Genomic DNA, 26,894 nt, shown 5'->3' with positions numbered 1-26,894 from the left:
CCTTGATGCGGCGCAGCACGGCGGCCAGCGTGGCCCCACAGAGGTTGGCCGAGCGGGTGGAAACGATCTGGCAGATGCGGTGGGTGGCCAGGCAGTCCTCATGGGACGGCTCCAGGCCCAGTTTGGTGAGGATCTCGTGGGCTTTCTGCAGCCCCTCTTTCTCCCTGCACACCGAAGAACAGAAGACATCTGTGCCTGGAAATCCGCTGTGGGCCCAGCACTTCCCCCAGCCAGCGGGTGGTGGGTTGGGACCCCACAAAGACACCCAGCCCCCGCTCACTTCTCGATAGCAGAGACAAATCTGGTCTCAAAGTGTCCAGTGGTGCGCAGATCCGAAGAGAGCTTCCCTCGGAAGAGAAGCCCCTCCTTGGCCATCTTCACCAGGATGAGGCGCACCAGCTCGCCCATGTACATCCCACTGATCATCTTCTCGAACCTCACAAACACAAGAGGTGCACAGTTGGACCCCCACCGTTAACCCCAACCGCGCCTCCCGTCTGCGGAATGGGAATTCTGTAGGACCGGGCTGTGGACATTAGGTGGTGGTGTTCCCTTTCATTGCTGATGGATTTGTTGGCAGGGGAAACGCGGATCGACAGCCCCGAGCGCAGGGCTGGCAAGGGAAGCGGGCGTTGGGTGGACGTGCCAGCCCGAATCCCACGCGGTCCCCGTTGGCGGGACGGAGGACACTGTGACCCAGTTAACTGGGACAACCCCTCCGGTCCCTCACAATGGGAGGATGGGCAACGTGGCGCAGAGCAGAGCCAGGAATCTGCTTACAGCTGCTTGCCAGGGTTGAGCGAGCCCATGTCTATCTCATGGTCGAACTCGGTCCTGATGTCATTGAGCACGCCGTCGTCCCCGAAGGCGCCCCACTCCATGTTGATGCACATCCGGCCCTCGTCCCCCTCCACCAGGTCGATGTGCCTCATCTCCTCCATGTAGCAGGCGTTGGTGCCCGTCCCTGCGCCGAGCACGGAGACCCGCTCGCATCGGAGGCCGGATCTCCCCTGTCCTCCCCAGTTACACCACGCAACCCACCAGAATCCCCGCACTCAGCCCCAGTTACACCACGCAACCCACCAGAATCCCTGTGCTCAGCCCCAGTTACACCACGCAACCCACCAAAATCCCTGTGCTCAGCCCCGCTTACCCACGATGAGTCCGACTTCACAGTTTTGGTCATCATAGCCACAGGACATCATGGTGCCAACAGTGTCATTTACCACCGCCACGATGTCGATGTCGAAGTCCTAAAATGGTGGAGGGGGCACTGAGTGCCACCAAAGAGCAGCGCAGCGTCTCCGCTTGCACGGTGACGACGTGCGTTGCGTCCCGTGTGTCCCATCCTGGGATTTTGGGAGCTGGGACACCTTACCCCACGCTTCTTGATGGCCTTGCGCAGCAGGGACACCACGTCCTTCCCCTCCACGCTGCTGCACTTGAATCCCTTTGTCCAGTTGACAAGGATGCTCTGTGTTGGGGGAAGAGATAGAAGGGGACGCTCAGCCGGACCCCGCACCACCACGTATCCAAAACTGCACCTCAAGGTCAGAACCATCAACCTGCTGCTCAAAGTCAGAGCCACCAACACACAACTCAACATCAGAGCCACCAACACACAACTCAAAGTCAGCCACCAACCCACAACTCAAAGTCAGGGCCACCAACCCACAACTCAAAATTAGAGCCAACCCACAGCTCAAGGTCAGGCCCTCCAACCCACAGCTCAAGCTCACTACAACCCAACCCACGTCTGAAGGTCAGAGCCGCCCAGCCTCCTCCAGCACAGGGACGGACACGGCTCTGCAGGCAGCCCCTCCCTCTTATCACTGCCATCGGCATCTGCAGCGGTTCCCACGTCCCAGTTTATGGCCACAGGCACGTGAGTCATCGGCTCCCTGCCGCCGGCAGAGGGACGTGACCTCAGCTCTTGGCTTCATGGAGCCCTGCAGCAAAACCGGCTCTGATGCACGCGGAGGGCACCGGTGGGACGGGGTCTCACCCGTCACCGCAGTCATAGGAACACGACTTCCGGCACCTCGGAATGGAGCTGCAGACGTGCCGAGCCGCTGCCGTGCCGTGGAGCTGCCCACCAGCCGACCCCACATGGGGTGAGCCCTGGGAAGCAGGAGGTGGCGGTGTGCGATGTGCCCAGCGAGGTCGCTGGTGCCGATGTGGTGCTCGGCACGTCCCCGGGGCTGCCGGGCTGCAGGCAGCTGCTGCCCCATGCCTTCATCCAGCAGCAGCAGCTGCTCGCCGAGAGCACAATGAGAGAGGCACAGAGAGCTCTGTGTCCCATGGGAGCCACCGGGATCGCCGAGATGGCCGCAAAGGGTCATTCACATGGCTGCAGGGCCACGTGGGGCTTTAGGGCCACGAGACGACTGTAAGGCCATGAGGGCGATGTAGGGCTGTAGGGTGGTGAGGGGCTGTAGAGCCACGAGGAGCTGTAGGGCCATGGGGAGCTGTAGGGTCATGTAGGGCTGTAGGGCCACATGGGGCTGTAGGGTTATGAGGGGCTGTAGGTCCAAGAGGTGACTGTAGGCCTTCCCTCAGCCTCTTCTCTGCGCTGAACCCAAGGGATCTTCTCCCTACACACGTTGCCCTCACCCCCCTTCTCCATCCTCCTGGCCCGCCTTTGGATACCATTAGATGCTTTTAGGTCCTTCTTCCGGTGCTCCAACGGCCCCCAGTGCTCCAGGTGTGACCCCACCGGGGCACAGCCACCCAATCCTGCACAGAACGTCACCCCTCGGCCCCCCACATCCCTCACCCACCTCATCCAGCTTGGTCTGGTGACACGGGAAGGAGAAGGTGAAGCCGAGGGGCAGCTTCTTCTCCTTGATGTTCAGCTTCTCCATGAAGTTGGCCAGGCACTCAGCGATGTGGTCAAAGAGCTGAAAGGCAACGGCTGAGGATGAGCAACGGTGACATCTTGGTGTCTCGACAGACATCCCAGCACCTCAGAGAACATCCCAGCATCTCAAAGGACATCTTGGCATCTCGAAGGACATCTTGGCATCTCGAAGGACGTCGCGGCGTTGTCTGGACTACTGCCCCACTGTGGGTGGATGTTCCTTTTGGGGAGGAAAACGGAGAAGGGGGGAGGCCCACCTGCATCCCGCTGCCTCGCATGAGCTCCTCGTGGATCTCATAGATCTGGCTCTCCATCTCCACCTTCTGCAGGCCGTTGTCGGACACCTTCACCCGCAGCACGCGGAAATTGGTGCCACCGAGGTCCAGCGCCAAGAAGTCTCCGTCCTCTGGGAAGAGAAAGCCAGGGGTGAACCCAAACTCAAACCACAGGGGTGAGCCCCAAAACCACGGAGATTAACCCCAAAATTCTACAGGAATAAACCCCGAAACTCCACAGGGGTGAACTCCAAACTGTACAGGGCTGAGCCCCAAAAGCACAGGAGTTAGCCCCAAAACTCTACAGCACTCAGCCCCAAAATGACGGGGATTAGCCCCAAAACTCTACAGGGGTGAATCCCAAAACTGTACAAGAGTTAGCCCCAGAACTGTATGGGGATGAGCCCCAAAACCACGGGGCTGAACGCCCAAATTCTACAGGAGTTAGCCCTAAAACCACAGGATTGAATCCCAGAAATCCACAGAGGTGAACCCCAAAACCACAGGGGCTGGCCCAAAACTCCACAAAGGTCAGCCCCAAACCCGCAGGGATTAACCCCAAAACTCAACTGCAGTGAACCCCAGAACTCCATAGGGGTTAGCCCCGAAACCATGAAATCAAACCCCAAAACTATGCGTGTTAGCCCCAAACTCTACAGGGCTGAACCCCCAAACCCCACAGAGGTTACCCCAAAAACCACGGGGTGACCCCGCAGCGCTGCAGGTCCTGTAAGGTCGCAGCACCAGAGCCATTCCCGTAGGCTGACGCAAGAATCCCAAGAGAGCTCCCCAGCCCTTCCCCACGCTCTGCCCTTCCACAGCGTCGCCCAGCAGAGGAGATGCTTTCGGAGGAAATCCGAGCGCTGCTCTGGGAACGCAGCCCAGCAATCCGCAGAGCTGCTGGCACGTGGCTGCAGGCCGGCCCCCGTCCCTCCGCGTGCATTTCGGCCCAGCAGGATTGGGGACAAGAGCGAGAGCTGCGGGGTGGCGGAAGGTGGGGACAGAAAGCAGCGTTCGGTGGCACACCGGTGTCTGAAGGGGGGATTGGGTGGGGGGTGCGTGGGGACACGTGGTGACCTCATGGAGCGTGCTGACATCAGCGTGTGTGGGGACGTGGGGACACGGACGGTGACTTCATGGAGCGTCTGTGACACTGGCAAGCATGGGGACATGGAGACACGGATGGTGACGTCATGGAGCCTTCGTGATGTCACCGTGCGCAGGGACATGGATGGTGGCTCCATGGAACCTCTGTGACATTGGAGTGCGTGGGGACGTGGGGACAAGGATGGGGACACGGGGACAGATGGTGGCTTCATGGAGCCTTTGTGATATCGATGTGCGTGGAGACACAGGGACACGGACACTGCGGTGGTGGCTTCATGGAGCCTTCAAGATGTCGGGGTGCGCAGAAGTGGGGACACAGATGGTGACTTCACGGAGCCTTCGTGACATTGGTGAGCATGGGGACATGGGGACATGGACGGTGACTTAATGGAGCCTTTGTGAGGTCTGTGTGTGCATGGAAACGTGGTGGCTTCATGGAGACTTCGTGACATCGGTGTTTTGTGCAGGGATGTGGGGAGATGATTGGTGGCTTCACGGAGCCTTCATGACATCAAGGTTTGCAGGGACACGGGGACATGGATGGTGACATGGAGCCTTCATGACATTGGTGGGCACAGACATGGGGACACAGACGGTGACATCATGGAGCCTTCGTGATGTCACTGTGCGTGGGGACATAGATGGTGGCTCCATGGAGCATTTGTGACACCCGTGTGTGCGGGGACATGGGGACATGGATGGTGACTTCATGGAGCCTTCATGACATCAGGGCTTGCAGGGACATGGGGACACGGATGGTGACATCATGGAGCCTTCGTGATGTCACTGTGCGTGGGGACATGGATGGTGGCTCCACAGAACCTCTGTGACATCGGAGCGCGTGGGGACGTGGGGACACAGACGGTGGCTTCATGGAGCCTCTGTGACACTGGTGTGCACAGGGACGTGGGGACACGGACTGTGACTTCATGGAGACTTCGTGACATCGGTGTGCATGGAGACGCGGACACTGCAGTGGCGGTTGCACGGCGCCTTCACAATGCTGGTGTTTGCGGTGGGGACGTGGATGGTGACTTCGTGGAGCCTTCGTGACACCAGTTTGCACAGAGACACGGCTGGTGACATCACGGAGCCTTGAGGACATCGCCGTGTGCAGGGAAGTGGGGACAAGGACGGCGCCCGGGGCACAGATCCAGGAAAGCAGATCCCAGCAGCCAAGGAACCTCGCCGTGCGCAGGTCGGAGCCGCAGAGCTCCGGTTTCCACCCCACACCCCCGGAGGTTGGGGCTCCAGGCGCTGCCTCGCGCCGCGATAAGACGCAAGCAAACAGGAAAGCAAACAGCGCGGCTCACAGCGCGGCTCACCGCCGGGGGCTGTTTGCTCTCTGCAAAGGGCCCAAAGATAAGCACTGCTTCCCTGCCCCTGCAGCAGAGCTGTGCGGAAAGCAGCGCCGAGGCGCACAGACAGCAGAGCTCGGCTCCTCTGGTGCGGAGCCGTGCCTCATCCGACATCTCAGGCCCACACCCTTCATCTCGTGTCCTTGCCCTTCATCTCGTGTCCTTGCCCTTCATCTCGTGTCCTTGCCCCACATCTCGTGCCCTCCCCCTACATCTCAGCCTGACCCGCTGGCTGCGTAAGCCCTCTCATCCAGCATAATCCAGGAGGTGACGCCGACCCTGGAGGTCTGAGCCCTGCAGAGCACCCCGTCCCGGCCGGGAGGAGAGGCAGCGTGGCAGCGATGCTTTGGGATCGCTGTGTTGGGGTTGCTCCAAATGATGGCTCGGCAGCTGCTGGGAAGGACGGCCCGTGCTGGGCCAAGCGTCCGTCATGCACAGAGTGCGGCTGGACGCACGGCTGTGAGTGGGGCAGGAACGCCGCGGGTGGGGGTGGGTGAGTTTACCATGGCAGGGCTGGACCTACACCATCTTTAAGGACCTGTCCAACCCAACCACCCAATGGTTGTGTGACCTCTAAGGACCCTTCTGACCCAAACCATCCCATGGGTCTGTGACTTTGAAGTCCCTTTGAACTCCTCCATTCAGTGGCTCGATGCTCTTTAAAGGACCCTTCCAACCCAACACTTGATGGCTCTGTGATCTTTAAGGACCCTTCCAACCCAACACTTGATGGCTCTGTGATCTTTAAGGACCCTTCCAACCCAACACTTGATGGTTCTGTGACCTTTAAGGACCCTTCCAACCCAACACTCCATGGCTCTGTGATCTTTAAGGACTCTTCCAACCCAACACTCGATGGCTCTGTGATCTTTAAGGACCCTTCCAACCCAACACTCGATGGTTCTGTGACCTTTAAGGACCCTTCCAACCCAACACTCGATGGCTCTGTGACCTTTAAGGACCCTTCCAACCCAACACTCGATGGTTCTGTGACCTTTAAGGACCCTTCCAACCCATCCATTCCATGGCTCTAAGCTCTTCAAAGACCCTTTCAACCCAATCATCCCACGGCTCTGCGATCTTTCAGGACCCTTCCAACCCATCCATTCTGCAGTTCTACAACTCCCCGATTTCCCACCAGCTCCCAGCGTTCTTCGCTTTTCCCCCATCAGGTTTTATGAGGACCCCACAGGAGGGTTCTGGGAGCATCTGCACCCAACGACCGCACCAGGAAGTCGTTCGGCGTCGGATGCACTGATGGGAGCCCAAAGTGGAGCCGTGCCCCCCCCGGCCAAGAGGCGCCGGTCCCTCGGGGAGGATGAGAGGCGTGTGGGAAGGGAGCAGAAAGGCGGCATTGTCAGCTGCCTCCTCACGCGGTCCCCATCGCATTCAGCGCTAATGAGAAGCGATGATCCGACCCGTGACCACCTCATCCTGCCAGCACGGCGCACAGGAGGGCCGCCCGCAGCCCACGGCCACCAGGAGCCCCTCGGTCTGAAGGAGACCCCCACCCCGGTTGCACCCAGCCCAGAGGGGCGCGAGCTGCCCCACGGCGCCGTACCTGTGCCGTCTGGGGTGGACCTGACGAAGGAGGGCAGCATCTTGACGGAGGCGGTGGGGTTGGTGTCAGCACCCAACCCCTTCTCCATCTCCTTGCGGAAGCGTTCGGACACCTCCTGCAGCGTGTCCTCGGAGAGCCGCATGTGGTACAGGTACTTGTCCACCTGTGGGGCACGGAGGGGCAGAGGGTGAGCAGTGGGGCTGGGGGATGCGGGGACGACGCTGCAGCTGGAGGGTGGGAGCGGGTCGCCCACAGCAGGGCACGACAGCGGTGTGCGTGGAGAACTGCTGCCACTCGTCTGCCCCAGCACCCGGAGCTGCCCTGCAACTCAACCCCAAGGTGGCCCAAGAGAAATCCAGCCCCAGTGGCCAAAGCGGCGTCCAGCCCCACAGAGGCCAAAGCGGCGTCCAGCCCCACAGAGGCCAAAGAGGCGTCCAGCCCCACAGTGGCCAAAGAGGCATCCAGCCCCACAGCAGCTCAAGACAAGTCTGACTCTACAGGTGGCCCAAGAGAAGCTCAGCCCTACAGGTGGCCCAAGAGAAGCCCAAATCGAAGGCGGCCCTAGAGAAACCCAACCCTACAGGTGGCCGAAATGAAGCTCAACCCTACAGATGGTCCAAAAGATGCTCAACCCTGCAGGTGGCCCAAAAGAAGCCCAAACCTGGGGTGGCCAAAGAGACGTCCAGCCCCGCAGTGGCTCAAGACAAGTCCGACTCCACAGGCGGCCCAAGGGAAGCCCAGCCCTACAGGTGGCCCCAAAGAATGAATTCTACAGGAGGCCCAAGGGAAGCCCAGCCCTACAGGCAGCCTAAGAGAATCCCAGTCCCACAGGTGGCCCCAGAACCCCCACCTGCAGGCGCCCAAACACGCTGGCACAGCCCAGCTCAACCTCCGCCACCCCAAACTGGGGTTGGATCCCCAGCCGTGGGGCTGGGAGTGACTCCTCGGTCGGCGGGACGCAGCGCTGCGCAGGGGATGCCGGTGGCGAGGATTCGGCGCGGGGCCCCGCAGGGAGGGCAGCCGGCAGCTGCTCGCCCCGCGTGCAGCATCAGAGCAACTCGGAACGGAACGCCTCGTCCCTGAGCCGGCTGCCAGCTCCCATCCGAGCGGGGCAGGGACGGACGGACGGCGGGAGGCGTGCAGACAGACAGACGGCCAGGCTGTGCCCTGGCCCCATGACCCTTCCCTACCCGCTAATTAAAGGGCAGCGGCCAACTCAGAAGGAAACCCCACCCACGGGGCTCAGCTCACCTGTCTGCATGCACGTACGGCTCCGTCCCCCCTGCGCCCCCCGCGGCGTCACCAGGCGCGGGGTCACCTTCCTTTAATCCCCAAAGCCCTTTTAAACCCAGGATCATCTTCTCCTCCAAACTCAGCGCCCATCCCACCCGGCTCAGCCGGGTCAGGGCACCCAGCACCCACTTCCCCCTCACCCCCCCTCCTCTCCCCCCCCCGGCCTTTTCCCCTCCCCCTCCCCATAGGAAGGGCGCTGCTTTTGGTTCCGTTTTTTTGTGTTATCTCCGGAGCAGCTGCCACCCCTCCCATCTCCAATCACCCCCCCGGGGCCCCACAGTTGCAGAAGGAGCCGAGGCTGCGCCTTTCTGGGCAGATTCTTTCACTTTTTGGCACCGGGGGAAGACAAACAGCTCTTATGCATGAAAACCGCATCTGGGCCGGGCGGGCTTTAACCCCGAGCTGCACAGAACCCAAAGCACCGAGCGTGGGAACCCCCCCCCCCCCCCCCCCCCAGACCCCCTCCCAGCTCTTACCCAACCCCTCACCCCATAAAACCCCGCAGCTTTGGGGAGCGCTGACCCCATTCTCCCATCCCGGAAGGTGACGAAGGCCACGCTGCCGCTGTGACCCCGCAGCCCCACATCCTCACCACCCCACGTGTGCACGCTGTGACCCCACAGCGCAGCCGAGCCCCCGTGACGCAGCCCGGAGTCACTTCCAGCCAGGCTGAGTCACCGCGTTCCTGCTCGGCCGGTTCCTCCTCCCCAGCCCTGCACCCAATTTCTCGGCCCCATCCATCCGTCCTCAGCCTCATCCATCCCTCCCATCCCTGCCTGGCCCCACTGACCCTTCCTCAGCCCCACTCCCCATTCCTCAGCTCCATCCATCCGCCAATCCTTCCTTGGCTCCGCTCATCCTTCCTCGGCCCCATTCGTTCCTCCTCGGCCCCACTCACCCCTGCCCAGCCCCACTCACCCATCCTCAGCTCCACTCACCCGTCCATCCTTCCTTCGGCCCCATTCACCCCTCTTCAGCCCCACTCATCATTTCTCAGCCCCACTTCCTCTTCAGCCCCATACATTCATCCCCAGCCCCACTCACCCTACCTTGGCCCCATCCATCCATCCTCAGCGCCATCCACCCACCCATCCCTGCTTGGCCCCACTGACCCTTCCTCAGCCCCTCTCACCCTTCTTCAGCCTCATCCATCCATCCCCAGCCCCATCCATCCTTCCTCAGCCCCACTCACCCTTCCTCAGCCCCATCCATCCATCCGTCCATCCATCCTTCCTTCCTTCCTTCCTTCCTTCAGCCCCATTCACCCCTCTTCAGCCCCACTCCCCCATCCCCAGCCCCATCCATCCCTTATCAGCCCCATTCACCCTTTATCAGCCCCACTCCCCCATCCCCAGCCCTGCCCACTCTTCCTTGCCCCCCATCCTCATCATCTGCAGGGGATGCTCTTTAAATCTGCCCCCAAAATCCCTCAAGGCGATGGAAGGAGGAATCTGTCTGTCTGTCTCTCTGTCTGTCTGTCTGTCTGTCCCACTGCTGGGATGAGGAGGGGCCGTTCCCAGGACCCCGCAGTCACACAGCCCCTATTGGGGATGGGGGGAGGGGGGAGAATGAAGACAAGTCTGGGGGAAGAAAGAAAGCTGACAGCCCCAGTGTTTGTGCTGGGAGTCATGAACTCGCCGCTGGCTGTCAGCCACCCCGCTGTCACCTCAACTGAGTCACCCCACTGTCACTTTACCCCGCTGTCAGCCACCCCACTGCCATCCCATTGCTTCCCCGCTGCCCCCAGGACCCGACGAAGCCCCCAGGAGCTCAATGAGGGGCACGTGGGGCCGCTCCCCCCGCTCCCCCCCCCCCGTGCAGGTTGTGGGTTTTGGGTTCTGTCCCACCTTCGGGGCATTTCGGAATCCGCAGCCCCCTCCCCCTCCCCCAAATTCGGTCTGAAAACGCGACCCAACGGAACGGAACCAACCCGCAAAGCCCGCATTTCCCGCCCCATCGGATCCCCTATAGCGCAGCTCTGCCTTGCGGCGCCGACCCCCCCCAGCCCCAAACACCGACCCCCCCCCCCCCCCCCCAAAACACCGCTTCCAGCCCCGCACCCCCCCGGCGCTCCGCCGCCCCATAACCGGACGGAGCCGCACCGCAACGGCAGCGCCTCCGGACCCCCCCCCTTCTCTTCCCCCCCCTCCCGGCGTTACACAACCCTCTCCACGTGCCCCCCCCCGCCGCCCCCCCCCTCCATCGGAGCTCCTCGGGCACTTTCGGCACTTCTTTTTTTCCTTCCTCCCCCCCCGCGCCTTTTCTTCACTTCCTACCGAACTCGGCCAGCGTGGCGCTCCGCTCTCCTCCCCATCTTCGCCCCCCCCGCACCCCCCCATAGGACCCCACAGGAGCCCATAGGACCCCCATCCCCCCCCCCCCGCCCCCCGCCCCGCATCCACCACGCGATGCTCCGTCCGAACAAAGAAGCCGCGCTCAGCCCAGGCGCCGCTCCGTTCCCCGAATCCCACCGCGTTTCGCCCCCCCGCATCCCTCAGGACCCCCCCGGCCCGGCCCGGTCCCCCCCCGCCGCGGGGCCACGCAGGGACACGCGGGGCACGTCCCGCACGGCGGCAGCGCTCAGCCCGCCCACGGCCACGCGGGGACAGCGCCGGCGCCGCCGCTCTTTTTTCCGCCTTTCTTCCTCTTTTCTTCCATTTCTTCCTCTTTTCCCTCCGTTTTTATCGCCCCCTCCCCCCCGTTTTTACTTTCGTTTTCTTTTTTCCTATTTTTTCTCCTTTTTTTGCCGCTTTCCCCCCTTTTTTTTCCCTTGTTTCATTTTTTCTCCTTCCTCTTTTTCCTCCTTTCCTTTCCCCCTTTTTTTCCCCTCTCCCTTTTTTCCCCTTTTCCTTTTCTCCCCCCATTTCGTTTTCGCTTTTTTCCTTTCCCCTTTTCCCCTTCCCTCGTTTCCCCTTCCCACTTTTCCCCTTCCCACCTTTCCATTTTTCCCCACTTCCCTCCTTTCTCTCCCCCTTCCTCCCTCTTTCCCCTCCTTTCTTTTCACCCTTCCACCCCTCCCCTCTTCCGACACCCCCTCCCCTTTTCACCTCTCCATTCCTCCCCCCGCTTTGCCCTCCACTTCCAACTCCCCTCTCCCCCCGCCCACCTTCTGCGCCTGGTCGTGGTTGAGTTCCGTGAAGAAGTACGCGAGCAGATGGGACGCGATCATGTCGGCGGTGCGGTGCGGTGCGGAGCGGTGCGGTGCGGTGCGCCGATCCCGCCCGTCGCGCTGAGCCTCATTGAGGAGTTTCCCGGCCCCCCCCCCGCCCCCCGCCCCGTGACGCCGCGCCGCAGCCGCTCCTCCATTGGAGGAACAGAGAGGGTGTGGGACCCCCCCGAGGGACGGGGCGCCGCTAGGGGGCGCTGTAAGAGCGTGGGGAGTGGGGGGGGTGTGGGGTAGGGGGGGTGTAGGGGGGGCTTAGCTATGGGGTGGGGGTGTTTATGGGGTGGGGGAGTTGCGGGGGGGGGGGGGTGTATGGGGTGCGGGTGTGTGTAGGGGGTCCGTCTATGGGGTCGGGGTGCGTGTTTGGGGGGTGTGTATGGGGTGCGGTGGGGGTGTGCGCAGGGAGGACCGGCTGTGGGGTGGGGGTGGGTATGGGGTGGAGATGTGTGTGTGTGTGTGTGTGTATGGGGTGGGGGGGGTGCGTAGGGGGGGTGTATGGGGTGGGGGGGTGTGGGATGGGTGGGGGGGAGTGCTTAGGGGTGGGGGGGTGAAGAGGGCTATCTATGGGGTGGGGGTGTGTGTGGGGTGGGGGGGTGGGGGGTGTGTATAAGATGGGGTGCTGTGTATGGGGGTTTGTATGGGGTGGGGGTGGTTGTGTGGGGGGTGTGTATGGGGTGGGGTGGGGGTGTGTGTAGGGGGGCTCTGTATGGGGTGGGGGGGTGTATGGGGGGGTTGTGGGGTTGGGGGATGTATGTGGGGGTGTATATGTGGTGGGGGGTTGGTGGGGTGTGTGTGTATGGGATGGGGGTGTGTGTAGGGGGGCTATCTGTGGGGTGAGGGGGTGTGGGATGGTGGGGTGGGGGGGTGCATAGGGGGGCTCTATGAGTTAGGGGTGTACATGGGGTGTGAGGTTGGGGGGTGTATATGGGGCGGGGGGGCTGTATGGGATGGGAGTGTGTGCAGGGGGGCTATCTGTGGGGCGGGGGTTTATATGGGGTGGTGGGCTGGGGGGTGTGTGTGTGTGGGAGGGGTGTATGGGGTGGGAGTGTGGGGTTGGGGAGGTGCGTATAGGCATGGGGGGGTGTAGGGGGCCTGTCTATGGGGTGGGGGGGTGTGTAGTGTATGGGGGGTGTCTATGGGGTGGGGGGGTATGGGATAGGTGGGGTGGGGGTGTGTGTAGGAGGACTATCTATGGGGTGGGGGTGTGTATGGGGTGGGGGAGTGGGGGTGTGTGCGTGTATGGGATGCGGGGGGTGTATGGGGGTATGTATCGGGTGGGGGTGTGGGGCTGGGGGGCTGTGGGATGGGTGGGGTGGGGGTGTGTGTTTAGGGGGTATGTATGGGGTGGGGGTTAGTGTGGGGTGGGGGGAGTACAGGACGGGGGGTGAGTATGGGATGGGGGTGTGTGTAGGGGGACTATCTATGGGGTGGGGGTGTATATAGGGTGGGAGATTGGGGGGTGTGTATGGGATGGGGGGGTGTAGGAGGGGTGTCTATGGGGTGGGGGTTGGGGGTGTGTGGGCTTGTGGGATGGGGGTGTTTAGGGGATGTGCGTATGGGGTGGGGGTGTATTGGGAGCTGGGGGTTTATGGGGTGGGAGCGTATGGGACGCGGGGGGGGTGTATATGGGGTAGGGATGTATGAGGTGGGTGCGTGGGGGGAGAGGATACATGTGGTGGAGGTGTATGTGGGGTGGGTGTGCGTAGGGGGTGGGGGGCACATTGGGGGGGATGTATGGGGTGGGGGGCGTATATGGGACAAAGACGCGTCTATGGGGTGGGCACAGACGGGGTGAGCTTCTATGGGGTGAGCGCTTTGGGATGGGAGAAGATGCACGGGGTGGTGGGGAAGGGACGTCTATGGGGTGGGATGGGTAGGATGGGATGGAAGGGGGGGGCAGGGGGGGCACGTGTCCGCACACGGCGCCCCACATCGCCCGCCCCACGGCCCCGTGCGCCGTCACATGGCCTGCAATGTGCAGCGCTGCGTGCTCAGCCACCCGTGTGCACCCGTCAGACCCCATCAGCCGTCACCCCACAGCGCAGCTCCGAGCTCTGGGGAGCCCCGGATCCCAATCCCCATCCCCTCCCACCCCAGTGCTGCCCCATAAGTGGGTGCCTGAGGCGGCGGTGGGATCTGGGGGCTGTCTGCGTCCCCGTGGCCCCGTTGGGTCGTCCTTTGGGCTCGGGGTCCCCGCTGCTTTTTGGGGTGAAGGATGATGTGGGGTGGATGAATGGGATTGGGGGGGAGTGGGAAGGGATGGGGGAACGAAAGGGGGGGGAAATGGGAATGAAGGGAAATGGGGGGAGAAAGGAAGGAATAAGAAGTGGAAAACTGGAGGGGAAATATGGAGGGGAAATGGGAAATAAAAGGGGGGAAGTGGAGGGGAAACGGAGAGGAAGGACCAGACCCTCAGGAACGTCCCCAAGGGTGGAAGGATTCCAACCCTCTGGCATCCCACGGTGTATCCCTATGGGTCTGGGGGTCCCTATGGGTCTGGGGGTCCCCTTCTGGATTTTGGGGTGCCTCAAGGATCTGGGGATCTCTTATGGATCTGGAGCTCCTTTGTGGATCTGGGTTTCTGTAATGGATTCGGGGGGTCCCTATGGCTCTGGGGATCCCTTATGGACCTGGGGGATCTGCATGGATTTGGGGGTCCCTATGGCTCTGGGAGTCCGTTATGGCTCTGCACAAACCCGATGGATTTGGGGGGAGTCCCTTATGGCTCTCGGGGTCCCTATGGCTCTGGAGACGCCCTACAGATTTGGGGGATCCCTATAATTTGGAGGCTCCCTATGGCTCTGTAGTTGCCTTTGAATCAGCAGAGTCCCCATAGATTTGGGGGGTCTCCTTGCCTCTGGAGGTGCCCCATGGATTTGGGGGATCCCTTACGGGTTTGGGGGGGGTCCCTATGGCTCTGGGGACGCAGGGACACCACAGAGCAATGGCCATCAAGGGGGCAACACGGTGAGGGGGGGGGGGGAGGAACGTGAAACCCACAGAGCGGCAGCTGCTTCTCCCCCATTCTGATCTCCACCCACAACGCTGCTTCCTTCCCGGAAAGCCCCACAGATCGGCACCCAGCGCCCTGCGGCCATCAGCAGTGCCTCCCCCAGCCCCGGCCGCGTGCCTTCCCCAAATCCACCCGCAGGCTGTGCAGCGGTGCGCAGAAATGCCCCCGCGCGGCTCTGCCCCCTTCCTCCAATTATTCGGGGTTATCAGAGTCCGGAATCCCTTCCCCCCCCCGCTTCCGATGGGACGGAGCGTCCCTCGCGCCGACCCCAAAGCGCAGCAGTCCCTGCAGACGTGGGGCACGGCCCCTTACCTGCACGCCGCCCGTCCCGCTTGCCACCCGTTCGGCTCCTGTCTCCATCTCGGTGCTCATCGTCCCCCTTTCGGTGCCCATCGCTGCCATCCGGCTGCTCGTTGTCCCCATCTCGGTCCCGTTGGTCACCGTCCCCATCCCGCTGCTCACCGTTCCGGTCTCAATGGCCATCGCCCCCATCTCGATGCTCGCCGTCTCCACCTGGTCGCTCAGCGTCTCCATCTCAGTCGTTGTCCCCATCCCGCTCCCAGCGCTCCCACTCTCGGCGGCCATCGTCCCCCTTTTGGTGCTCATCACCTCCATCTCCTCGCTCACCGACTGCACCCCGCTGCCCACCATCCCACTCCCAGCCGTTTCCATCTCAGCGCTCATCATCCCAGCCTCGCCGCTCCCCGTCCCCATCTGGGCGGCCATCCCCATCTCGGTGCTCATGGTCCCCATCTCGGTGCTCATGGTCCCCATCTCGGCGGCACTTTTGGGCCTTTTGGCCGTCGGCGTGGCCGCTTTATGGCAGCTGATGGGCGACCATTGGCTGGGCAGGGCAGGGATAAGACAGGATTGCGGCCGGGCACGGCTCTAATCCCTGGCGCCGTGGGTCGGGGCTGCAGAGCAGCGGAGATGCCGCACCACGCGTGGGTCGGGGTCCTTGGGGGCAGCGCCGTCGCAGCCCCACGTGTGGCCGCAGAGGGCTGACGTTGCTTTTCACGGCCGGCGGTCGGATGACGAATCCAACCCCCATCTCCTTCCCTTTCTCTTTAATGTGGAGATGCTACCTGCCCCGGGGGGGGACACGCGGCCGCCATCCCCACACCCCCCTCCCTACGTGACCGCAGCCACGCGCGGCTCCGGAAGAGGAGCTGTGAGCAAAGAGGTTTATTGCGGATGGTTCCTTAATTCCATCAGACGGGATTAACGAGGCGGGAGGGCAGCGCCGGCAGGAATCTCTTCCCCACCGTGACCCCGTGAGGTTCCCCAGCCCGGCCGCGCAGAGGGAAGGGAAAGGCAGAAATCGGCTCCTGGTGCAGGGAGGGCGCAGGCACGGAGCTGGAAGCCGGCTCTCAGCCCTGCTGCCTGCTCTGAGCAGGGCACCTTTCCTCCGCCAGGTGCTGCCATGGTCCCATCCGACCCCATCCCATCCCCGTTCCCATTCATCCCCACCCCATCCCCATCCCATCCCCATCCCATCCCATCCCATCCCATCCCATCCCATCCCATCCCATCCCAAATCCCATCCCATCCCCATCCCATCCCCACCCCATCTCATCCCCATCCCATCCCATCCCACCCCATCCCCATCCCATCCCCATCCCATCCCATCCCATCCCAAATCCCATCCCATCCCCACCCCATCTCATCCCCATCCCATCCCATCCCACCCCATCCCCATCCCATCCCCATCCCATCCCCATCCCAATTCCACCCCGTCCCCATTCCTGCCCCCATACCATCCCATACTCATTCCCCTCCCTGCTCTCATCCTCGCCCCCATCCATCTTCATCCCTGTCCCCATCCTCGTCCCCATCCCATCCTCATTTCATGCCCACTCCATCCCATCCTCATCCCAGATCCCATCCTCATCCCATTCCATCCCATCCCTTTCCCATTCCCATCCCTGTCACTGTCCTCTTCCCCATTCCATCCCCCTCTCATTCCGATTCCCATCCCATCCTCATTGCATGCCCCAAATCCCATCCCCATCCCATCCCATTCCTGTTTCAATCCTCATCCCATCCCATCCCCATCCCATTTCTATCCCCATCCCATCCTCACTGTATGCCCATCCCATCCCATCCCATCCCAAATCCCATCCCATCCCATCCCATCCCAAATCCCATCCCAAATCCCATCCCCATCCCATCCCATCCCATCCCATCCCATCCCAAATCCCATCCCATCCCATCCCATCCCAAATCCCATCCCCATCCCATCCCATCCCATCCCATCCCAAATCCCATCCCATCCCATCCCCATCCCATCCCATCCCATCCCAAATCCCATCCCATCCCATCCCCATCCCATCTCATCCCATCCCATCCCAAATCCCATCCCAAATCCCATCCCCATCCCAAATCCCATCCCCATCCCATCCCATCCCCATCCCATCCCATCCCAAATCCCATCCCAAATCCCATCCCATCCCAAATCCCATCCCATCCCATCCCAAATCCCATCCCAAATCCCATCCCATCCCAAATCCCATCCCAAATCCCAAATCCCACCCCATTCCATCCCACATGTGGCAGACAGCGGGGGAGGAAACCAGCGTGGGCTTTGGGGACTGAACGTCCTTTGTGTTTCCGGGGTTGCCCGCTCCCTGCAGGCCACATCCGCCACGATAAGGATTTATGGCACCAGAGGGTTTTATGGCCCTAATGGCAGGATGAGGGCTTTAAGGCGGCCAGTTGCCCCCGCACAGCGGGCAAAGTTCTCCTCATTTCTGCCCTATCGCACACACGATTTCCCCAAATCCCAAAGCCTGGATGTGAGCATCGACAATGGGCTGCATCCCAACGGGAACGAGGGGTGGACCCACAGATCTGAGGGGTGGACCCAGAGATTTTGGGGGGGGAACCCAGAGATGTGAGGGGTGGACCCACAGATTTGAGGGGTGGACCCAAAGATTTGGGGGGTGGACTCACAGATCTGAGGGGTGGACCCATAGATTTGAGGGGTGGACCCATAGATGTGAGGGGTGGACCCATAGATTTTGGGGGGGGAACCCATAGATCTGAGGGGTGAACCCATAGATCTGAGGGGTGGACCCATAGATTTGAGGGGTGGACCCATAGATTTTGGGGGGGGGAACCCAGAGATGTGAGGGGTGAACCCATAGGTCTGAGGGGTGAACAAGGGATGAACCCACCCCATAGATCTGAGGTCTGAGATCTGAACCCACCCCATAGATCTGAGGGCTCCTCGCGTGCCAAACCCACAGATGTCCATCATTTAGGATCTGTACAGCCGGCCCCCAAAGCGCAGCGCCTCTGCGTTGATTCCTATGGGGTCGCCCCACCAGCGGAAGGCGGAGGAGCAAACCCTGCCCCACGGCGGGGCTTTGGGGTTCGCTAACGGGATTTTGTTCGTCACGCAGCCCATAATTACCCCTGGCAACGCTTTATGGGGTCTGCCCCCAGCCCAAAGCAGAGGGGCCATACGGGGACGCCGCTCAGCGGGGCGCTGAGCTCAGAGGAGGAGCCGGACCCCACAGATGGCCGCCTATGGGATCGCATGGGATCCACCCGACCCCATTGGGACGGAGCTGCTCCTCGTGGGACACTTGGGGACGCGCCAGGCTCAGCGCGGGGCAGCGGCTCCGCCGTGGGGCCGCCCCACAGAGCCGCCCTGCCCCCAATCCCCGACCTTCCTGGGGAGGGCAATTGGAGCGCGGCTGATTTTCCGGCCCCGTGATTTATGGGATGCGTCAGAGCCGGGCCGCACGCGTCCCCAAAAGCCCCATAACCGCCACCCCGATCCCCTGCGATCCCTTTGGATCCCCAAATTGATTCCTCCAACACCTACAACCCCTTACCTGTAATCCCAAGAACCCCAAAACCCCAAAACCAAGCCTCCGGTAACCGCGATCCCAAAAGCACCCCAGGTACCCAAAACCCAGGGCTCCATTCACTGCCCCCCCCATAACCACGACCCCAATAACCCACAGCCCCCCCAAAACCATGCGCCCAACCACCACCACCCCGATAATGGGTTCCCCCATCGCCACGACCCCCCAAAACCACGACCCCACAAACCGTGACCCCAATGACCTCTGCCCCCAAAACCCGTCCCCTAATTTCCCTGACTCTGATAACTCTCGTCCCCAATAACCGTGACCCCAATGGCCCCAATGACCACCACCCCAATAACAAAGCCCTCAATAACCGTGACCCCAATCGCCGACAGCCCCCAAAACCACGACTCCAAAACCGTGACCCTAATAACCCACAGCCCCCATAGCTGTGACCTCGATGGCGGATGCCCCCAATAACCGCGACCCCAATAACTGACGACCCCCCCAAAAATAATCCCCTCGGTCGCCATCATCCCAAAACCCACGACCCCAATAACAAAACCCCAGCAATACCCCAAATCCATCACTCCAAATCTGTGACCCCAATAACCGATACCCCAATAACCGATACCCCAATAACTGATACCCCCAACAATCACGACCCCAATAACTGACACCCCCAATATCTGTGACCCCAATAACCAACACCCCCAATCACCACGACCCCAATAAGCACGACCCCAACGACCAATACCCCCAATATCTGTGACCCCAATAATCGACACCCCCAATCACCACGACCCCCCAAGCCATGACCCCAACAACCACGACCCCAATAACTGACACCCCTGATAGCCACGACCCCAATAACTGATACCCCAATAACTGATACCCCAATATCTGTGACCCCAATAACCGACACCCCCAATCACCACGACCCCCCAAGCCATGACCCCAAAACCACGACCCCAATAGCTGACACCCCTGATAACCATGACCCCAATAAACAACACCCCCCATATCTGTGACCCCAATAACCCACAAACCCAATAACCGATACCCCAATAACTGACACCCCAATAGCCATGACCCCAATAACTGACACCCCCAATATCGGTGACCCCAATAACCCACAACCCCAATAACTGATACCCCAATATCTGTGACCCCAATAACCGACACCCCCAATCACCACGGCCCCCCAAGCCATGACCCCAACAACCACGACCCCAAAAAACCCCCACAATCAATACCCCCAACGACCACGACCCCAATAACTGACACCCCCTATATCCACGACCTCAATATCTGTGACCCTAATAACCGATACCCCAATAATTGATACCCCAATAACTGATACCCCAACAACCACGACCCCAATAGCTGATACCCCAATAACCATGACCCCAATAACCAACACCCCCAATATCTGTGACCCCAATAATCGACACCCCCAATCACCACGACCCCCCAAGCCATGACCCCAAGAACCCCCCACAATCAATAGCCCCAACAACCCACGACCCCAATAACTGACACCCCCAATATCTGTGACCTCAATAACCCACAACCCCAATAACCGATACCCCAATAACAGATACCCCAATAACCAACACCCCCCATATCTGTGACCCCAATAACCCACAACCCCAATATCTGTGACCCCAATAACCGACACCCCCAATCACCACGGCCCCCCAAGCCATGACCCCAATGACCACGACCCCAAAAACCCCTAACAATCAATAACCCCAATGACCACGACCCCAATAACTGACACCCCTGACAACCATGACTCCAATAACCGACACCCCCAATATCCACGACCCCAATATCTGTGACCCCAATAACCGATACCCCAGTAACTGATACCCCAATAACCGGCACCCCCAATATCTATGACCCCAATAACTGACACCCCAATAACCACGACCCCAATAACTGATACCCCAATAACTGATACCCCAATATCTGTGACCCCAATAACTGATACCCCCAATCACCACGACCCCCCAAGCCATGACCCCAACAACCACGACCCCAAAAAACCCCCACAATCAATACCCCCAACAACCACGACCCCAATAACTGACACCCCTGATAACCACGACCCCAATAACTGACACCCCCAATACCTGTGACCCGAATAACTGACACCCCAACAACCACGACCCCAATAACTGACAGCACCCCACAACAGCGCCCTCCACAACCACGATCCCAAATCACCGCAATCCCGAAAACCACGACCCCAAAAACCAACGCTCCCCGCAACTGATGCTCCCAACAACCGCGACCCCAAAACCCGACGCCCCCAAAACCCGACGCCCTCAGTCGCTCCGACCCCAACAGCCGCCCCGTTACTGAGGGGTTAAAGGGGATTTCCCCCATTTCCCGGCAGCTGTAGGGCGCAGCAGCGGCTGTGGGGTCGCACTGCCACCTACCGAACCGTGCCGCCCTATTAGCGCCGCTCGGGCTCGGCATCCCATAATAGTAGGGACGCGGGGCCGCACATCGGAGTTTGGGGTCGGGGGTTTGAGGTCAGGGTTCCGGGTGTCGGTTATTGGGGTCACGGCTGTTAGGGCCGTCAGTTACTGGGGTCACAGATATTGGGGGTGTCAGATATTGGGGTCGTGGTTGTTGGGGTGTCAGGTTTTGGGGTCACAGATATTGGGGGGTGTCGGTTATCGGGGTCGTGGTTGGTGGGGGTGCCGGGTTTTGGGGTCGTGGTTGTTGGGGGTGTCAGTTATTGGGGTCATGGTTGTTGGGGGTGCCAGGTTTTGGGGTCGTAGCTGTTAGGGGTGTCAGTTATTGGGGTCACAGTGATTGGGGTGTCAGTTATTGGGGTCGTGGTTATCAGGGCTGTCAGGTATTGGGGTCATGGCTGTTAGGGGTGTCAGTTATTGGGGTCACAGTTATCAGGGCTTCAGGGTTCCTGGGGCTTTGGGGTCAGGGTTTTGGGGTCAATGCTGATGTGACGTTGGGGTTTGGGGGTTCTGGGGTTTGGGGGTTCTGGGGTTTGGGGGTTCTGGGGTTTGCCCTTGGCTTTTGGGATCAACATTGATTTGAGTTTGGGGCTGTTTGGGGATTTTGGGGTCAATGTTGATTTGGGATCAGTTCTTGGGGTGTCAGTTATTGGGGTCGTGGTTATCAGGGGTGTCAGTTATTGGGGTCACGGTGATTGGGGGTGCCAGGTTTTGCGGTCGTGGCTGTTAGGGGTGTCGGTTATTGGGGTCATGGTTGCTGGGGGTGCCAGGTTTTGGGGTCGTGGTTGTTGGGGGCACTGTTTGTGGGGGATTATTGGGGTCATGGTGATTGTGAGTGTCAGTTATTGGGGTCATGGTTATCAGGATCAGGGGTGTCAGTTATTGGGGTCACAGTGATTGGGGTGTCAGGTATTAGGGTCGTAGTTGTTGGGGTGTCAGTTATTGGGGTCGTGGCTGTTAGGGCTGTCAGGTTTTGGGGTCGTGGTTGTCGAGGGTGTCAGTTATTGGGGTCACAGCTGTTGGGGGTGCCAGGTTTTGGGGTCGTGGTCGTTGGGGGCATTGTTTTGGGGGGATTATTGGGGTCATGGTGATTGGGGCTGTCAGGTTTTGGGGTCGTGGCTGTTAGGGGTGTCAGTTATTGGGGTCACAGTTATCAGGGCTTCAGGGTTCCTGGGGCTTTGGGGTCAGGGTTTTGGGGTCAATGCTGATGTGACGTTGGGGTTTGGGGGTTCTGGGGTTTGGGGTTCTGGGGTTTGCCCTTGGCTTTTGGGATCAACATTGATTTGAGTTTGGGGCTGTTTTGGGATTTTGGGGTCAATGTTGATTTGGGATCAGTTCTTGGGGTGTCAGTTATTGGGGTCGTGGTTGTTGGGGTGCCAGGTTCTGGGGTCATGGTCGTTGGGGGCATTGTTTGTGGGGGATTATTGGGGTCAGGGTGATTGGGGTGTCAGTTATTGGGGTCGTGGTTATCAGGGGTGTCGGTTATTGGGGTCACGGTGATTGGGGGTGCCAGGTTTTGGGGTCGTGGTCGTTGGGGGCACTGTTTGTGGGGGATTATTGGGGTTATGGTGGTTGGGGTGTCAGTTATTGGGGTCACGGTTGTTGGGGGTGCCAGGTTTTGGGGTCGTGGTCGTTGGGGGCATTGTTTTGGGGGGATTATTGGGGTCGTGGTGGTTGTGGCTATCAGCTATTGGGGGCTTCAGCTATTGGGGTCAGGGACATTGGGGTCAGGGACATTGGGGTCAGGGACATTGGGGTCAGGGCTTTTGCCCTTGAGTTCCAGGCTCATCCCTGGGCTTTGGGATCAGCATTGATTTGGGATCAGGATCGCCCTGCCTCACGGGCTGCTTTTAGGGCCGAGATACAGACTGGCACAGCGGTGCAGCCCCTAACGAGCGCTAATTAGGGGAAAGGGCGCCACTCGTTAGGCCCAGCTGGGCACCAGGTGCAGCCGCCCCGTAGGCCGAGGGTATTTAAGGGGCTTTGGGAGCCCGGTTTTGGGGTTTTGTCCTGAAGCTGCCCTGCCTGCTGGTTCCGGCCCTACAGCTCAGTTATGGGGGAGCGGCGGGGGGCTCTGGGGGTGCTGCTGCCCACCCCCCCCCCCGAGGTGCTGGGTGCGGTGCTGAGCCGGCAGCGCGGCCCCCTGCCCCACGCGGCCCCCATCGCCCGCCTGCGCCGCGACCCCAATGGGGGCTATAGGGCCGTGGGGGACCCCGAGGGGGTCCTGGAACGGCGGAGGGTGGCCAATGCCAAAGAAAGGGAGAGGGTGAGGGACCCCAAATAGGGTGGGGGGGGGGGGTCCTGGGGGAGGGGATCATCGGGGGTGATGTGTCTTTTGGGTTTTCCGTCTCATTTGGGGTCGGGCGGCCTGCAGTTATGGGGGTTGGTGGGGATTCGTGGTTCTTGGGGTCGTGGTTGTAGGGGTGCGCAGTTAATGGGGCTCGTGGCTCTTGGGGTTCATGGCTTTTAGGGGGTCAGAGTCACTGGAGTGATGGGTTTGGGGGCTCCCAGCCATTTAGGGTTGGGGTTCTTGGGGTCTGTGGTTATGGCGAGGTGTGGTTTGGGGTCTGTGGGTGTTTGGGGCCAGGGTTCTTGGGTTTGAGGTTTTTGGGGGGGGTCTACAGTTATTTGGGGTTGGAGTCACTGGGAGTTGTGGCTTTGAGGACTCGCAGTTATCAGGGCTTCAGGGTTCCTGGGGCTTTGGGGTCAGGGTTTTGGGGTCAATGCTGATGTGACGTTGGGGTTTGGGGTTCTGGGGTTTGCCCTTGGCTTTTGGGATCAACATTGATTTGAGTTTGGGGCTGTTTTAGGATTTTGAGGTCAATGTTGATTTGGGATCAGGGTTGATTTTGGGGTTTGGGCTTTTGGGGCTGGAGTTCTGGGATTTGAGGCCAGTATTGATGTGAGGTCAGGGCTGATTTGGGGTCAGAGTGTGCACTGGGGTTTGAGCCGAGGTTTGCCCTTGGGGTCTGGCTTTTGGGATCAGGGCTGATTTGGGGTTAGGATGCACCTTGAGTTGCGGGGTCTGAGTTCTGGGCTTGCCCTTGGGCTTTGGGGCCAATACTGATTTAAGATTGGGGTTCATCCTGTGCCTTGGGGTCAGGGCAGATGTTGGGGTTCTGAGATTTGGGGTCATCATTGGTTTGGGGGTCAGGATTTGCCCTTGGCTTTTATCATAGCTGCTTTGGGGTAAGGATTTGCCCAGGGGTTTTGGGGTCCACGTTGATTTGAGGTCATGTCCTGCCCTGGGGTTTGGGGTCAGGGTTTGCCCTCGGTCTTTGGGGCTGCAGTTCTGGGATTTGGGGTCAGGGCTGATTTGGAGTCAGAAGATGCACTGCGTTTTGGGTCAGGGGTTGACATTGGCGTCTGGGTTCTGGGTTTGCCTTTGGGCTTTGGGGTCAGGGCTGATTTGGGGTCAGGGCTGATTTGGGGTCAGGGCTGATTTGGGGTCAGGGCTGATTTGGGGTCAGAAGATGCACTGCATTTTGGGTCAGGGCTTGACATTAGCATCTGGGTTCTGGGTTTGCCCTTGGGCTTTGGGGTCAGGGCTGATTTGGGATCGGGGTTCACCCTGTGCTTTGGGGTCAGGGCTGACGTTGGTGTTCTGGGGCTTGGGGTTTGCCCTGGGTTCTGGGCTGATTTTTGGGGCTGCTTTTGGGGTGGGCTTTGGGGCAACGCCGACGCGATTTGGGGTCTCTCCCCGTTCCAGATCAGGAATCTGAACAGCGGCTTCTCAGCCCTGAAGGCTTTGGTTCCTTTGATGCCCCAGGATCGCAAACCCAGCAAAGCCGACACCCTGCGGGCAGCCGCCGAATACATCCGGCTGCTGCGGGCTGTGCTGCGGGACGCGGGGGGGCTGCAGGTACCCCCACCCCAAAAATCCTACCTGGGGGATCCTACAGGGGGAATCTGGGGGCCGCGTGGTGTCGTTGCGCTGCTGAACCCGCTGTGATGTTTTTTTTTTTTATCTTGGGGTGAAAAGCTTTAAATGTTTTTGGCAGGACGGAGCGGGGGGCGGCAGCCAGGAGGTGACCCCGGGGGGGGGCGGTTGGCCCCCGTCTGCCCCCCAACCGCAGCCGTGGGGCTCCCAACCCTGCGTGGGGCGGCTGCAGGCGGTGAGTTGGGACGTGGGGGGGCGACCTGGGAGGTTATTTTTTAGGGGGGGGGGGCGCCCATCATGTTGAATCCCCCGAAGGTTTGGGGGGGGGGGGGGGCATCACACACGGGATGCCTCAAATCAGCGCCCCCCCCCCCCCCCAAAAAAAAAAAGAACCCCGAAACCTTTGGTTGAGAAATATTCTCTCTCTTTTCCAGACGCTTCCTGCTCATCCCTAAGAAAATTAATGAAGATTTGGGGGGAGTGGGAGGAACCGGAGCGATGCTGATGTCCCAGCGCTGATTTCGATGCCCCCAAACCAGAATTGATTTCAACCCCCCCCGCATTGATGCCATGGAGCTCCGCGTCCCCGTAGCGCGGTTCGGGGGGGTTGGGAGGGGAGGGGTCGGAGGGAGGCGGTGCCTTTAATTGCTCATTAAAGCGTAATTGGGCTCCGGCACCTGCGCTGCGCCCCAGGTGGGTGCGCTCATTAAAGGCGCACTGAATTAATTAATGAGGGTTTTGGTTTGGGTTTTTTTTTTTGGAGGGGGGGGGGGGGTTGGGGTTGGGTTGGGGGGGGGCGATGGGGTGATGGGGGGGGGTTGATGCTCTGCGGGGCTCAGCCGGCAGGGGGCGCTCCGGGAGCGGGGAGGGGCTCTTTGTCGTCGCCGAGTGGGGCCCGGTGGGAGGGGGGGTGGGGGGCGTCGGGGGGGGGGCACGGAACCACGCGTGTCCCCGTCGGGCGCTGTCACGTGTGGGAGATGCGCTGAGAGGTGGGTGCGGGTTGGGGGGATGGGGGGGGGGGATGCACCTGCTGGGCATCGCGCTGTGTAACGATAATAGGATGGGGGTCGCGAGGAGGGGATGCTGGGGGGGGGGGGGGGGGGGAGGGAAATCACCTGTGTTCGCCTTCTCCTGTTTTCTTCTTTCCCCCCCAGTATCTCAATTCTTTTGTTTGCATCCCTATGTGGGGGGAGGGGAGCGCATCCCACCCCCGGCTTCATCCTAATGCACAAACAGGGGATGACCCCCCCCCCCCCCCCCCCCCCATCTCAATCCATCGCATTGTGTCTGTAGGGCCGGGTCCTCTTCCCCCCCCCCCGCCTCCCCCATAGAGAATCGCCCTTTTTCCATTCCCCAACCTCCCCCCCCATCCATCCATCAGCCAGCGCTGCGCTCTGCGGTGCCGCAGAGGGGTTGGGTGTGGTGAGGGGGGGGGGGGGGCGGCCCACCCCATAATATCCCAACAACCCCCCTCCCCAGTTCTGCTTTAATGCCGGGGGGGGCACTGAGCTGCCCCCATTATTGTTACCATAGGAACAGCTGTGGGTCGCTGCTTGCTGCAGGTGGGTGATATTTTGGGGGGGGGGGGGGGTGCATGGGGGTTGTGTGATGTTGTGAATGAACACCCCGGGGGGGGGGGGCATTGGGGGCAGGGGGGGTGTTTAGGGGTTGAAGGAGTTATTTGGGTACTGGGGCCTTGCGTGCAGCCCCGCTGCTGGCTGGGGTGGGGGATGCTTTCTATGGGGGGGGGGGCTGGGTGTGTGTGGTGCTCTCCCCAAAATTACAGCCTTTGGGGGGGGGGGGGCACAGCATTCACCCCATTTCCCCAGGATTTCCCAATTTTCCCCTCTATTCACCCCCCCCCCCCACATCCAATCACCCCACACAGGGCGGGGGCGCTGGAGCCCTTATCTATAGGGCGCAGGCAGGGGTTGTCCCCCCCCCGTTGCCCCCCCCTCCATCCCCTCCCCCCGTGCTTCTCTCTGGCGCTGCTTGCAATGGGAACCGGGGCTCTGTGGGGCGATTCGGGCGGCAATAGGGGCGCGCTGCACGTCCTGCTGTCTGTAGGGCCGCCGCG

At 60.8% G+C, this 26,894-nt stretch overlaps 1 protein-coding gene across 1 annotated transcript; it reads right to left on the bottom strand.

Moving 5' to 3' along the window:
- Window position 1: 1 nt before the first annotated feature.
- On the bottom strand, window positions 2–11,623 carry LOC306956088 (hexokinase-2-like; the record flags this gene model as incomplete). The annotated part of the gene is made up of 9 exons (XM_079547501.1): window positions 2–164; window positions 281–436; window positions 781–964; window positions 1,154–1,253; window positions 1,379–1,474; window positions 2,781–2,900; window positions 3,118–3,266; window positions 7,162–7,324; window positions 11,561–11,623. Coding segments are annotated over 9 exons (1,194 nt in total), but the record flags the coding sequence as incomplete, so codon positions are not given.
- Window positions 11,624–26,894: the final 15,271 nt, after the last annotated feature.

This window comes from Tetrao urogallus (assembly GCF_951394365.1).
Source record: "Tetrao urogallus genome assembly, chromosome: 27".
In the NCBI taxonomy this organism is placed as follows: domain Eukaryota; kingdom Metazoa; phylum Chordata; class Aves; order Galliformes; family Phasianidae; genus Tetrao; species Tetrao urogallus.
This window is presented reverse-complemented; position numbering and strand designations above follow the sequence as displayed.